The sequence below is a fragment of the Solanum lycopersicum genome, chromosome 6, assembly GCF_036512215.1.
Source record: "Solanum lycopersicum chromosome 6, SLM_r2.1".
Classification (NCBI taxonomy): domain Eukaryota; kingdom Viridiplantae; phylum Streptophyta; class Magnoliopsida; order Solanales; family Solanaceae; genus Solanum; species Solanum lycopersicum.
The window spans coordinates 897,327-912,169 of record NC_090805.1 but is presented as its reverse complement, the minus strand read 5'-3'; the positions used below and the strand labels follow the sequence as shown (position 1 = coordinate 912,169).

The 14,843-nt window shown below is 34.4% G+C and overlaps 3 protein-coding genes across 9 annotated transcripts; 2 read left to right on the top strand and 1 right to left on the bottom strand.

Annotated features, from left to right (window-relative positions):
• The first annotated feature begins 307 nt into the window (after positions 1-307).
• On the top strand, positions 308-3,977 carry LOC104647758 (probable LRR receptor-like serine/threonine-protein kinase At3g47570). The gene is made up of 4 exons (XM_069298901.1): positions 308-1,557; positions 1,602-1,910; positions 1,956-3,431; positions 3,527-3,977. The coding sequence occupies exons 1-4, from the start codon at positions 483-485 to the stop codon at positions 3,874-3,876; spliced, it is 3,210 nt and encodes a 1,069-aa protein (XP_069155002.1). The 5' UTR covers positions 308-482; the 3' UTR covers positions 3,877-3,977.
• A 1,921-nt stretch (positions 3,978-5,898) lies between these two features.
• LOC101262015 (uncharacterized) lies at positions 5,899-10,224 on the bottom strand. The gene is made up of 4 exons (XM_004240341.5): positions 10,050-10,224; positions 7,314-7,417; positions 6,948-7,024; positions 5,899-6,246 (listed from the first exon to the last, which is right to left on the bottom strand). Exons 2-4 carry the CDS (start codon positions 7,412-7,414, stop codon positions 6,107-6,109), a joined length of 318 nt encoding a protein of 105 aa, XP_004240389.1. The 5' UTR covers positions 7,415-7,417; positions 10,050-10,224; the 3' UTR covers positions 5,899-6,106.
• A 778-nt stretch (positions 10,225-11,002) lies between these two features.
• Positions 11,003-14,754, top strand: LOC101260939 (exosome complex component RRP41-like). 7 transcript variants are annotated; one of them, XM_010323434.4, is made up of 3 exons: positions 11,071-11,137; positions 12,531-12,717; positions 13,724-14,754. In XM_010323434.4, exon 3 carries the CDS (start codon positions 13,730-13,732, stop codon positions 14,495-14,497), a length of 768 nt encoding a protein of 255 aa, XP_010321736.1. In that variant the 5' UTR covers positions 11,071-11,137; positions 12,531-12,717; positions 13,724-13,729; the 3' UTR covers positions 14,498-14,754. The 7 variants fall into 7 exon arrangements, with proteins under 7 accessions (XP_004240385.1, XP_010321736.1, XP_010321735.1 ...); XM_010323433.4 differs by lacking the exon at positions 12,531-12,717 and adding an exon at positions 11,618-11,844 and having other exon boundaries at positions 11,075-11,137; XM_019214465.3 differs by lacking the exon at positions 12,531-12,717 and adding an exon at positions 11,543-11,844 and having other exon boundaries at positions 11,089-11,137.
• The last annotated feature ends 89 nt before the right edge of the window (positions 14,755-14,843 follow it).

The window sequence follows — 14,843 nt, the reverse complement described above, 5'->3', positions numbered from 1 at the left end:
AAGCTCATGATCTGTGAACTTGTGAAACAACTCTTCAAAACTCAAAGAAGAATCCCATTTCTCTTAAAATCCTAACAATAAGTTCATCATCTGTTACTGGTGATACAACAACTTTGAGCGCATCTGTGAGTGAGCGAACCTATTTTAGGATTCGAACACAGAAATCAGAATCTCTAGTTGAAGATGAATACAGGTTAAACAACTTTATTTGTTAGTTAAGTGGGGAAAAAGATCATGTTAATAGTTAGTCAAGCCAAGACAAGTCTTGATAAGATAAAGTTCAAAGGTGAAGGATAGAAAATTATGTTAAAACAATTTAACAACCAAACTTTTTAAAAAGTTTTAACTAGTTGTTTTATCCAACTAATTAAATTGACCCCATTGACTAAAAGACATTCCAATCTAAAAACAGTATATAGGTATACATTAATCTTTAAATATATCTTCTAAGATCATTACTATCAAGTACTCTTGTCATAGTTATGGAAAGAATTTGCAATCTTCTGTTTGCTCTTGCAGTTTTCATTATGCTTCATCATCATACTTCTTCACTTGCTAATATTTCCACCGATGAAGCCGCTCTTCTTGCACTGAAATCGCACATTTCTTCTGATCCTAACAACATCCTAGCAAGAAACTGGTCTTCTTCCAGCCCAGTTTGCAGCTGGATTGGAATCACTTGCAGCTCCCGCCACCACCGAGTCACTGCTTTAGACATTTCTAGCATGCAACTTCATGGTACCATACCTCCACACCTCGGAAACCTCTCATTTCTTGTTTCCCTCAACATTCATAACAACACATTCCATGGAGATTTTCCAAAAGAGTTGACCCATTTAAAAAGGTTAAAATCGATTAGTGTCACAAGAAATAACTTCACTGGAGCCATTCTATCATCTTTAAGTTTGTTACCAAACCTACGCTTTGTGTATCTTTCAATGAATCAATTTTCGGGAGAAATTCCTTCTTCCGTTTCTAATATAACAAAGCTGGAAGTGTTGAGTATGCAAAGTAACTTTCTAGAAGGAGAGATTCCTCGAGAATTTGGTGATCTTCGCTATCTGACCTTTTTAGATCTGCAATATAATCAACTTAGTGGCTCTATACCAACATCAATCTTCAACATTACAACGATGAAAATCCTTGGTCTTACCTATAACAATCTCACTGGTCAGCTTCCAACAACTATATGCAACCATCTTCCAAATTTGGAAGGGCTTTACCTCTCAAAAAACTACATAGGTGGTGTTATACCACCGAACTTAGAAAATTGCAGAAAGCTTCAAAACTTGTCATTGTCTTACAATGAGTTTATTGGAATCGTTCCAAGAGAGTTAGCTAACCTAACAGCTCTTACGCAATTGTATATTAGAGCTCTGCATTTAGAAGGTAGTGTTATATTTTATAAGAAAAATGAAAATGTTCATCCTTTTCTCTCTTCCGCAAAACTGGCAACTCACACATTTCCCATGAGAAACTACGAGTGTTGGAATTATCAGAGAATCAGTTTAGTGGCTCAGTCCCTCCAACTATTTTTAACATGTCAGCGCTGCAGCTTCTAGGACTTACAGAAAATAAGTTTTCAGGTACTCTACCTTTAGATTTAGGCTGTGGAATGCCGAGCCTAGAACAACTCCTTTTTGGAGTAAATAATCTTAGTGGTTTTATCTCTGATTCAATCTCAAATTCTTCAAGACTCAGAATGCTTGATCTCTCAGGCAATAGTTTCACAGGTCCAATTCCGGGATCACTTGGTAACTTAGAGCACCTTGAGGTTCTGAGCTTTTCGGGAGATAATTTTGTCAGTGATTCAACATTGAGCTTCCTCACGTCGTTGACAAACTGTAGGAATCTAAGAGTACTCTGGTTTGATGGAAATCCATTGGATGGTGTTTTGCCTGCATCAGTTGGTAATTTCTCAAACTCACTGCATACTTTTAGAGCAAGTGATTGAAAATTGAAGGGTGTCATACCTCGAGAAATTGGTAATCTTACTGGAGTGACAAGGATTGATCTGTATAACAATGAGTTGACCGGACATATTCCAAATACTGTCCAAGGAATGTTGAGCCTTCAAGAACTTTACCTACAAAGAAACAAGATAGAAGGACGCATACCAGAGGTTATCTGCGGTTTAAACAATCTTGGTGCATTAGACTTGTCAAGAAATCAGTTTTCTGGCTCAGTGCCACCATGCTTAGGGAGTGTTACTAGTTTGAGGACACTTTATCTAGCTTATAATAGGCTTAATTCAAGATTACCTGCAAGCTTGGGGGGGCTTCATGATCTCATAGAATTAAAGATTTCATCAAATTTATTGAGTGGGGAAATTCCCTTCGAGATTGGAAACTTGAAGGCTGCAACACTCATTGATCTGTCAAAAAATGATTTTTCTGGTAAAATTCCTAGCACGCTAGGGGGTCTAGATAACTTGATTAATCTTTCTTTGGCACATAATAGATTAGAGGGGTCTATTCCAGATTCATTTGGCAAAATGTTAGCATTAGAATTCTTGGATTTGTGTGATAACAATCTTAGTGGTGAAATTCCAAAGTCATTAGAAGCTCTTGTGTATCTCAAATACATGAATTTCTCATTCAATAAACTCAGTGGAGAAATTCCCATTGGAGGTCCTTTTGCAAACATCACTAGCCAGTCCTTCCTATTCAATGATGCACTTTGTGGTGACTCCCGATTTAACGTAAAACCATGCCTAACCAAATCTTCAAAGAAGTCAAGAAGAAAAGGAGTGCTTATAGGTTTATATATTCTATTAGGGATTGGATCACTCTTCACATTGGCTATTGGATTTGTGGTGTTAAGACTGAGAAAGACAAAGAAGTGTGCAAGCCAAGAAGATGTGTCTCTCGTAAAAGGGCATGAAAGAATTTCCTATGATGAACTTGAACAGGCAACTGAAGGATTCAACGAAACCAACTTGCTTGGTAATGGGAGTTTCAGCATGGTTTACAAAGGGATTCTTAAGGATGGTATCATTTTTGCAGCAAAGGTATTCAATGTGCAATTGGAGGGTGCATTCAAAAGTTTTGACACGGAATGTGAGATACTCCGCAACCTTCGCCACAGAAATCTGACCAAAGTCATCACCAGTTGCTCCAATCTTGATTTCAAGGCCCTAGTGTTGGAATACATGCCCAACGGGACACTTGATAAATGGTTATACTCTCACAACTTGTTCTTGAACTTAATGCAGAGACTGGATATAATGATAGATGTTGCATCTGCAATGGACTATCTCCACAATGGCTGTTCAACACCTGTGGTGCATCGTGACTTGAAGCCAAGCAACGTGTTGCTAGATGAAGAAATGGTTGCTCATGTAAGTGATTTTGGCATTGCAAAAATGTTAGGTGCAGGGGAGGCTTTTGTTAAAACAAGGACAATTGCAACCATTGGATATATTGCTCCAGGTATATTAATACTTTTTAAAATACTCAAAACAATTCCTTCCCCTAGGTATAAATTGATTTATCATCATCTTTTTTACAATATATTCTGATTATAGAGTATGGACAAGAAGGAATAGTATCCTCGAGATGTGATGTTTATAGCTTTGGCATCTTGATAATGGAGACGTTCACACGAACAAGACCAAGTGATGACACCTTTACCGGTGATTGGAGCATACAGCGTTGGGTTAGTGATTCCTTTCCGGATGAAATTCATAAGGTGGTGGATTCTAATTTGGTACAGCCAGGAGATGAACAAATCGCTGCAAAGATGCAATGTTTGTTATCTATCATGGAATTAGCCTTGAGCTGTACTTTAGTGACACCTGATGCAAGAATTGGTATGAAAGATGTTCTTTCAAAACTGAAAAAATTTAGGCTACAGCTTGTTAATAGTCGGCACTAGGTGGAATCAGACCGTCTATTCGATGTGTTATTTGATTACTTAAGTTTGTTTAATCAAGGTTGTAACGGAGCAAATAGTTTCTTGAGGTATGTAGTTTTTATATATGATGTATGGAAGTCGAAAATGAGAAGTAAATGATTGTTGTGTTGCCAATGGCTACAAATATTTCTACCAAACTTTGTAAGTGTTTCTTCAATTCTTTGTTCTCCAAAATCATGTTAATCAAGTTTTATTACAGTTTTCAACTGAAAATTTTGTTTATTTTATTTTAGGCGTAATACATATATTGGATTCTAAACTTGACTTCAAATTTTAACTTTAACCTTCAAATTTCATTATGCACAAACATGCATTTTAACTATCCAACTTTTAAATAAATAAAGTACCCTTAAACTATCCGAAAAAAGGTCATATTTATCCTGAAACTATATTTCGACTCGAAACTACACTTCCCGTCAAACTATTGGGTCAAAAGTGACCTTCTAATTAATGAAAATTGTTAAATGCCATGTGGAACCCTATTGGCGTGTCATGTGACATCCACATGGCATTTTAACAATTTTCATTAATTAGAAGGGCACTTTTGACCCATTAGTTTGACGGGAATGATAGTTTTGAGCCGAAATATAGTTTAAGGGTATATATGAGTTATTTCAGATAGTTTAAGGATATTTTTGACCCTTTTCCGATAAATGAACTTACAAAGATGAACATTTTGAAAACTCTTATAATTTCTTTAATATGGTTTTGTAGTTTTCCGTAGCCGCGGGATGATTTACATCAGACCTTAGCACATTAAGTGTATTTGTTTACATTAAGATTTAAGCACTTATTTGATCTAAATAATCTTAACCGTTAACATCTTTAACAAAGTCTTAATATCATTTAGAGGTATTTTTATGTAGATAATTTGAAACAATTAAATTGATTTTCATTATTTTCATTTCCAACACTACTATCAGTCTTTAAAATTGAACAATTAAATTAATTTAAAAAATAAAAAAAAACTCTTAACAATTCGATTAATTTGAAATGGAGAAAATATTAATTCAAATAAATACTCTTAATTCGTATAACCAATAGACTCTGTTAAGAAGTCGAAGAGATTATCATTGAATTACTGTTAAACAACAATTTATACATATTGTACTATATTAAGTGGTAACTTTATGTTTTTTCTCTAAAAAATATTGAGTAATAATTTTTTATTATTATTAATGAATTGAAAATATTTGAACAGTTATAAACATTAAATAACCTAAACGTTAAACAAAATGAAGAGACAAACGTTAGTTAATAAAAGCAATTAGGTAGAAATTTAAGTACTCCCTCCATCTCAAAATTGATTGAATTGTTGAGATTTTTCACACCGTTTAAGAAAAGAAGATTAAGACATAAATTAGATATAACTTTTTATTTTTATCTTTATTAATTATTATCAAATAAAATAATTAAGTATTGATTAGTTGCTAATTTTATTACCAACTAATGAATTTTTTTTTTTGAAAGAACACTCTAAATATAGTCTTGAAAAACGAACAATTAATTTAATTTTAAAAAATAAAAAACATCTCAAATGTTTACATTGGAGATCAACCTACCACAACTCTCCACCTTCATCCGAGCTTACGACTTGCAGAAATGGAGAAAAACTAGACAAATGGAACATGATAGAAAATTGAGTTATACATGAAGCTCTAATCTTCTACAAAAAATATTTCCCAGAAAACGACTAATATGACCATTAGCCTTCAAACACATTCTCTGAGGGCGCTCTTAGTTCTTGGATCAAATGGAAAGATGCCTTACGCGATTAAAATAACAGAAGATAAGGTCACTCTGCAGTAACAACTAAAGAAAACCAAAATAAAAACAGGGATATATACAAAGGCTAACCAACTTTGAGAACTTCTTAGCCTCATTTACATACTAAGGTTTCTATGGATGGAGTTCATAATGCACGAACTAAGATAATACACGCATGAGTGCAAGCAGATAAGAGATCTATGATTCACAATCACATAAACTAGAACATAAAATTACTACATAAAACAACCAATGAGCAGATTAATATTTCCATACAGCCAAAGGTGCATTCTTTAGCATGATTTTGCAAAAAAAAAAAGCAATTTAGTGCACCAAATAAACAATTGCTTTTGATGGTTTCCTCGTGTTTGCAAAACAGGAAAAAATTCACATGGATAGAAGGCTATTTAAACTATTAGTCAAATCATTTCTTGATATCCATAGCACTCAGACCTTTTCCGGTTTTAAACTTTAAAACAGCCTGATCAAATGTGCCTCTAACATGTTCGCAGATAAGCATAAGATCCTGACATGAATCATTGAATACCTCCCTTGCTGGATCCCCTGCAATAGAAGACCACTATAAGTTGCAGAAAATCTTGATGTACCAAAACTCAAACAGAGATCCACAACATTTCTCAGAATAGAAGGGTAAAAACATATTGAAGTATAAAAAGACCATTGCAAATTGTTCTAAACGATTTACAAGTGGTCCTATCATACAATGTACAATACCCAAGGGTGTGGCTTAGTGGTCAATGAAGTATGTTGAGAACCACGAGGGTTCAAATCCCAGCAGAAACAAAAAATACTAGGTGATTTTTTCCCATTTGTCCTAACCTAGGTGGACAGTGGTATCATTACTTGTTGGTGGTGGGAGGTGACAACTAACAGGTATTCCTTGGAATTAGTCGAGGTGCGCGTAAGCTAGCCCGGGCACCACGGTTATCAAGAAAAAAAATTATCATATTATAATGTACATAGGCATGTTGTAGAAATATCTAATAACACAATCTACTGCATGAACCAGATCAAATAAACTGAAAGAAAAAGGTGAATTTTCTCACAATATTTTCTCCACCAAAACCAACTGGCCAGAAAGTCCAACAGCTATATAAAAAGTTCATGATGAAAGTTTTAGCCAGTATCAAGCATGTTATGTTAATGTGGAAGCAGGATGCATATTCCCGTGATAGATAAATCAGAAAATATAAGCTTTTTTTTCTTTGACAAGTTCTAGAAATATCTAGATATTTAAGCCTTACCAGTAGTCTGAACTCTTATATTCACTCGAGCATCAGAGGGATGTGGAATGCTGTAACCACAAAATGTTACTCTGGGACTGCAAGAAAGTAGACATAAGTTAATCATTGTCCTAAGTTCGTTTCTTAAACTACTCTCAAGAAAAGAGAGAGCGGGGAGGGGGGATGGGGAGTGGCAGACAGACCATGCAGCAACATTAACGTAAGATCAGTGGAATGTAATAAAACGAGATAAGGAGGCTATCTATATTACGAGTTGAGTAATATATTCAAGAAAAATTCTAGAAAATAGTTTATATTAGTACACTTGCAGTGACTACTGCATAATGATGGAAGAAGAAAGGAAAGAGGAAGAGATGAATTACTAACTCTTGATTTAGAGTGAATCTAACAGCATTTGCCAGTGTATGATCCTCATCTGTCAGCGAGAATGTTGCTTTTGACTGATCTTCAAATGAACCGTGCTCCATTGACTATTTCCAGAAATGATGATAATTAGAAACAATTAGCAAATTTTTTAAATTTCGAATAGAATGTAGTCTACGGATTGAAAAAGAAGAAAAGAACCATATAAGAAGTGAGATAAGAGTTGTCAAATGGTAAGAAAGCAAACTTCTTTCACCTAACACATGTTTCTCCTGATTAATGCTTTCAGTGAACTATTATCTAAAGAGCAAACAATATTGTACTACCATAAGGAACATTCAAAATCCTAAGGACCTTAATTATGTGATCCAATGTTCTACAAGACCAAAGCATAATCAACTATAATTGTTTAACCAGTGTTGTCAGAGGTGCATAACATGTTGAGTGTTTCCCCTCGCTTAACGTGTGGTGTCGTCATGAAGGCTCCAAGGCATACTTTTCCTTGCCATTTAGCGTAACCCCGAAGAGGTGGCACTAAGCAATTGATATGTCACTTTATCGGGAAAAAAATCGATTTCTTTGTTTATATACTTTCAATTAATGCTTATAAATATTAGACTTCATGCCTAGTTAAACACCTTCAAATAAATTGAGACTTTATGCCTAGTCACACACCTTCACATAAATTGAAACTTTATGCCTAGTCAAACACCTTCACATAAATTGAGATGGAGGGAGTACTCCTTTTCAAACAATGACTAAGATCTCATACCAGGCCCAAAAGCTGATCATCTCACCTAATTTTCCAGAATTAATGCATTATGCCTAACATGCTTTCATGCTTTCAGATCTTAAGTACATCTCTTAGTCAATATCTGATTTTTCTAATTCATGAAATCGACAGGACTACACATACATATTAGTATGTTTTCTTCATTCGCGCATTTCTTCAATAAAGGTCACGCTTTATTTGCGCTTTGCACTTAAAGCTTCAATGGACCTTAGAGGCGTTTTGGGGTTGTCGCTTTTGAGTCAACTAGTCAGAGGTACTGTTTTCTAGCTTTGCTTCATATCTAAAAATATTCAACAGAGGTCAAAATGGATGAAAAAGACATGAAGAAGTCCCCAAAGAAAGGTAACTTTAGGAAACAAGTAACCACAGATATAATAGCAGTAGAAGCAAATGTATGTCTCAGAGTTCCTTGGCGAGTGACGCACTATTTTGGTGGCAATGGGTGCATATTGCTTCTTGTCACTGCATGACTCAGGTTTTTTTTAACATTTTTTCATTTGAACAAATCAATCACCTACTCCCCATTCCCAAACTCTCTTCCTTAACCCAAGTCTTTGTAATCATATTCAGAGGATTCATCATATTTAAACCATTTTTACTAGATATCTACCTACGCCAACTCTCTTCCTTTACCCAAGATTAGGACAGGATATGTTTTCTAAATCAAAATTCAGATAGGCAAAATACCTTCAAATTATTTTTACCCCACAAATCGCAACCTCGAGCTATTTTCAAATTTCACATGGGAAGTAAATAAGTACTCCCTCCATTTAAAAAAGAATGACCCTATTTCCTTTTTAGTTTGTTTCAGAAAGAATGACCCCTTTTCTTTTTTGGTAAAACATTAACTTAACATTCCACATGGCATGTTTAAGACCACAAGATCAAAGAGCATTTTGGTACATTTGACATAACTTTAATTTAGAACCACATGATTAAAAAGTCTTCTTTCTTTTCTTAAACTCCGTTCCAAGTCAAACTAGGCCATCCTTTTTGAAACAGAGGGAGAATATATTATCCGGTTAAATTCAGGAGATATAATATCAACGGGGTGTCATATATAGAAGGATCTATCATATCAAAGTTGAGGTCTTGAGGATTAAGATAGAAGGTTAGTAGGTAGTTGGATATTGTCACATTCTGTGTGGGAGAGAGAGTGAGATAGCCTTCCCTCTTCTCTTGTCCTTTTAATATTATTTGATTATCACATAGCTTCTTGTTCTTCGATGTGTATTACTATTTCCTGTTGCATCTATTTTTTATTTTGCTACTTTGCTAGCTCTTTTCTGATAATCCTAAGTCGGATACTTCCCTTTTGAGTCAAGGACCTATTGATAAATACTTTCTCTACCACAAAAAGGTAAGGTAACGTTCGCATACATCATACCCTCTCCAAACCCCACTTGTGGGATTCCACAAGGTACATTGTTGTTGGAAAGAGGGGGAGCAAGTTAGCTGCGGACGGGTATTAATTGTGGAAAGAGGGGGAGCAAGTTAGCTGCGGACGGGTATTAACACGATTTTGAGGATTAAAAGCAATTGAAATTTAAGGTTTGATTTGTTCAACAATGACATTACAGGCCAAAGAAACCTGAAAGTTCAAGATATGTCTACATAAATGTGCTGATATGAAATCTGTGTCAATCTACTCACCATTATGTTTTCAGAATCAGAAATCAATGAAACCAACTACAACTCTATCAAACTCTTTTTAAAATTTTTTGAATTAACAATTATATAGTCTACAAAAAAAATGTAACTTTTACTCTAAAACAACTTAAAGAATCTATGCCCCAATAGCCACACCTAAATTTGGACAAAAGGAGTAGTAATACATAATTCAACACAATTAACTAAGATTGTGAAATATAATCAAGAAACTTGATTATTTTGAGCAAAAAAAGGAATTCTTTGAGATGAAAATAAACACATAGAACAAATGGTACCTTAAATCAAGACCAAAGATGTAAACTTTGATGCTCCACCGCAAGTAAAAGCTTCAAATTTTGTTGAAAAAAGAAAATCTAACGGAGAAGTGATGGCAAAGGTCCAAGAGGAGAAAACGTTCAGGGTTTAGCTATTTGGACAAAGGACCTAGGTTTTATTTCACTTTTTTTTATTAAATTAATTTTGTAAAATTAAATTATTTATTTAATCTCTTTTAAAATCACACTATTTTAAAAAGTACCTTAACAACGATCAATTAAATATTTGAGCAGCAACTAGTGTTTGACGATACTTTGAAAAAGGCTGCATGTTTTTTTTTATCTCATGATAAAATTGTTTTTTCTTTTGTCAAACAACATAAATACTTTTTTTAGAGAAAAAAAACAATAGGTCTCACAAAGACTTAGCCAAACAATTACATATTAGATGATAATTATTATTTCGCGTGTATTGTGATTTATGTGATAAAATTTAATTAAATATAGAATTTAAAAAATATGAGATTTTGTAATATTTCAAAATTACTCTTTAATTAAATAAATTAGTGAATAGAAAAGTTAATTTTTACAAAAAAAATTTATAAATTAAATGAGATTCAATAAGATCAAAATGTTGATATAATCTCATTAAATGTTTATTAAATAAAAAATGTAAATGAAATAGAGAAAATATTTTATTTTTTAATAGATTAAATGAAATAAAGAAGATATATATTAAACTTGGCGAAATAATATATCAATTGATATAGACTTCCCATAAACATTTATAATTTATTTAACAAACATTTAGATATGAATCTCAGAATCAAGTTAAATTTTAAAAAAAAAATATTCGTAAAAAAAAATAAAAAATCTGAACATGCATTTAGCTCTTAAATTATATTTTTCCAAATTTAATGTTAAAAAAATTAAGAAAAAAAGTACACTTTTTTTGTCCCAAGAACCATAGCGTTCGGGTCGAGTCGGGTCGGGTTATACCCTCTAAAACTTCCCTCTTCACTTGGATGAAAAACCCTAACTAAACCCTAATAACTAAACATCATTTCCTCTCTTTGAAATACGAAAAAGAGCAGAAGATAATTTCATCGGTAAATTTCTTCACTTGTTTTTTTATTTTCCATGTTTGTTTCAATATGAATGTCATTATATTTGCAGTGGCGGGGCGTATGTTTTTGAAGAGGGTTCAATTGAATCCCTTTTGCTGGAAAGTTACTTGTTATAATTAGCATAAAGACTAAATTTTTATGTGAATATAGTAATTATTGTATCTTTCCCTGAGTCAGATCAGGTTACATTTGTAACCCCATGTTCTATTTTGTGAGATTATACTGGGTATGTTGTATTATTTGTTGAATCTTATGGGATTACACTGGGTATGTTGTTGTTGTGGTTTATATTAATAGTTGAATCTCATTGGTATAGTTATGTGTATTCACTCATTATGGAAGTTTGGATTTTTTTTTAATCCTCCTAATAGGTTTTTCTTGGCTCAGTCATTGTTAAATGTATGCTTAGACACATGGAGTTCAAGGCAGTGTGTGTATTTAAACTTGCTACCCATGTAGCAGATTCATTGCCAAGGGAATAATGGTATGACGATTGGATGTCATCCTTCCATACAAACACACTCAAACAGCATCGATTTGAAGCCTGGAAGGCAGTGGGTGCAGGGTGCAGTAGCAATTGATACACACAATAGAGTAGATTCATTGCGCAGATTCAACATCATCCTTACATTCCTCAGCTTTAATATGATAAAGTTCTTTTAGCATATTCTCCCCTGGTCTGCCTAGTGGTAAGACTGTAGCTTGTGATATGTGGGTTAGGCACGTGTCTGAACCTTGCTGAAGAAAGCCTGGTATTTAAGTGGAGAAAGGGCATGGGGTGAGCCCATTATCAATCGCGTTTCAAACCGAGTATCACTAGCCCTCTGACATTTCTTGGTTTTCAAAAAACACAGAGTATTTACTTTTTATTCTGCATTGAGATCAGACCTGTAACTAGACTTCTTTATCCAAGTGTTGTTCCAAGTGTTGTTTTTTGTCTCATAGCTCCATAAGGTGGCTGCTAATAACCTACCAGCGTAAATTGAGAAGGAGAATGTTGTTTACTTGTGTGATTTAATATGATAAAGTTCTTTTATCTGTAAGGAATAGTTCTTTCTGTATGTATGGTCATCACTCATTTGTTAGTAATTCTTGCCTCAGCTTTAATATAACAAATGTTGCTACTAACCTATTCCTTACAGTCTTTGATTATCTGTAAGGAATAGGTCTTTATGTATGTATGGTCATCACTCATTTGTTAGTAATTCTTGCCTTCCAAGTTTCTAGATATTTGCATTTTTATGTGAGACGTTGAATCTGAAACTTTTCCAGCTGAACTTTTCTGGGTTATCTTACACCCCCTCCTCCTATTTTCTATATGTATGCATTGTCCAATAAATGTGACATTTGATGAATTTATCCCTCTTCCAAAAAGGGGGTGAATCCTTCTCATCAGCGTAGCCTTGGTAGGTAGGATTATGTGGTACCTTGGCTAGTTGCACGGATCCAGTGTATTAGTCGAGATACTAGCAAGATGTGTCCGGATATTACTGCAATAAAGGAACAAAAAATAAGGTAGAACTCCCATACGATAGGGTAACTGGAGGTATGGTGAACAACAGGTAGGCATATATGGTGAATATTGTATCCTGTCAGTAGTATGTTTTTTGCATCTTTTTTGTATATTTTGTGTTTGCAGTTTTGGAATGTCAAAGTGCTTAAATTTTACTTCTAAACATATGTGTTTGAAGAATTTCATTTCGTAAATTGCGAACATATTGTTTGGGATTGAGGAGTTAATGATTGATTGATTTCTTATTTACAAACATCTTTTTGCATGTCTAATAGTAACACGTACAAGAGATTTTATCATTTTAACAATCTAATTTCCCCTTAGCATTGAGATATGTTGAGATATGTGCTAATTGATTATGTGTATTGCCTCTCTACCTCCATGAGGTAGTGGTAAGGTTTGCATACATTCTACCCTTCCGAGACCTCACTTGTGGGATTTCACTAGGTATGTTGTTGATTTTGTGTATTGCACAATGTGAACTCTTTTACAAATATGGGCTAAAATATACCTGATTTTAGGAGAGAGTAACTAGCTCTTCCCCTCCATCATTTTTGTCAAAATTTGGAAGACAAATTCAAAGTGGTCTAGTTAGTGAGTTTGCTTTAGCCTATACAGAGTCAAATGATACCTATATTACTTTCTTCAGTTATGTTGTTACATTTTACTATAGTTCATTTTGAAGGTTCATACTTTTGAAAAAGCTTTCAATAAGCTTATGTTTTATCAAATTGTACTACACCTTGCCTAAAATTATTGAGAGGGCTGATTTGAACCCATTCGAAGTCAACTTACACTTTACTGTAATAGCCAAAAATTTTGGCGAGGTCAACTGTCTTGTTGGTTTTGGCCTTTTGGGTTTAAAAGAGCCTTTGGAGTCTGTAATACCATTATAATACTTCCAACTTGATATAGCTCAATTTTAGTGGAGAGTTTTAATTATATTTAATGATGTGTTACAATGACTAAAATCCTCGATGTTCTACTATTTTTTCTGTATTATCATTAAACCAAGACATCTCTTGGACTCACCTACAGGGGAACTTTTTTTTCAGAAGCTGATGGCTGGAAAATCAGGGTCGACGCCGACGACATATTCACCGTCTCCAGCAACACGCAAGAAGAAGAGAATCCCCATTGCTGATGCTGATTGGGTTCGTCCTGATAATCGTGGCTTCTATCAGTGCCGTCCTGCTTATCTGAAGACTGGTGCTGTGAGTACAGCTGCAGGATCAGCATATGCAGAGTTTGGGAACACCAAGGTAATCGTATCTGTGTTCGGACCAAGGGAAAGTAAAAAGGCAATGATGTACAGTGATACAGGACGCTTAAATTGTAATGTTAGTTACACAAGTTTTGCCACCCCTAATCGTGGGCAGGGATCAGACAACAAGGAACTTTCCTCAATGTTACACAAAGCTTTAGAGGGTGTTATAATTCTGGAATCCTTCCCAAAGACTTGTGTGGATGTTTTTGCTTTGGTATTGGAATCTGGTGGAAGTGATCTCCCCGTGGTCATATCATGTGCTAGTCTAGCTTTAGCAGATGCAGGGATTTTGCTGTACGACTTGGTTGCCTCAGTTTCTGTATCTTGTATTGGAAAGAACTTTGTCATTGATCCCATTTCCGAGGAAGAAAGCTACCAAGATGGAAGCTTAATGATAACTTGTATGCCTTCGCGTAATGAGGTCACTCAACTGATTGTATCTGGAGGATGGTCAACACCAAAGATTAACGAGGCAATGGAGCTATGTCTTGGTGCTTGCTCCAAACTTGGAGAGGTTATGAGATCATGTTTAAAAGATGTTGTCACTGATTCAAAAGAATAGAGCATTCTACTTTATGCCTTCGCGTAATGAAGTCTCTACGCCTGTTTTTGTCATCTCAAAAAGTGGAAGTTCTTTAGGTGTCATACATCCTTGTAGAAAAAAAAAACTGCAACAGTCAGCCCAATCAAGTTGTGAACTGCTTGTAGTATATATGTGCTAGTTTGTGAAACTTGCAAGTTGTATGGCATGAAACATGCAAATGTTAAATTAAAACTCATATGTGAATCAAAACAAGAAACCATTTTTGAACATCTAAATTCCAGTTATTATACAAGAAGTTGTTCATTCATTCTATTTGAAGAACCAGATCTCCACATAGCTTACTACTTTTGTAATGAAAAAACAT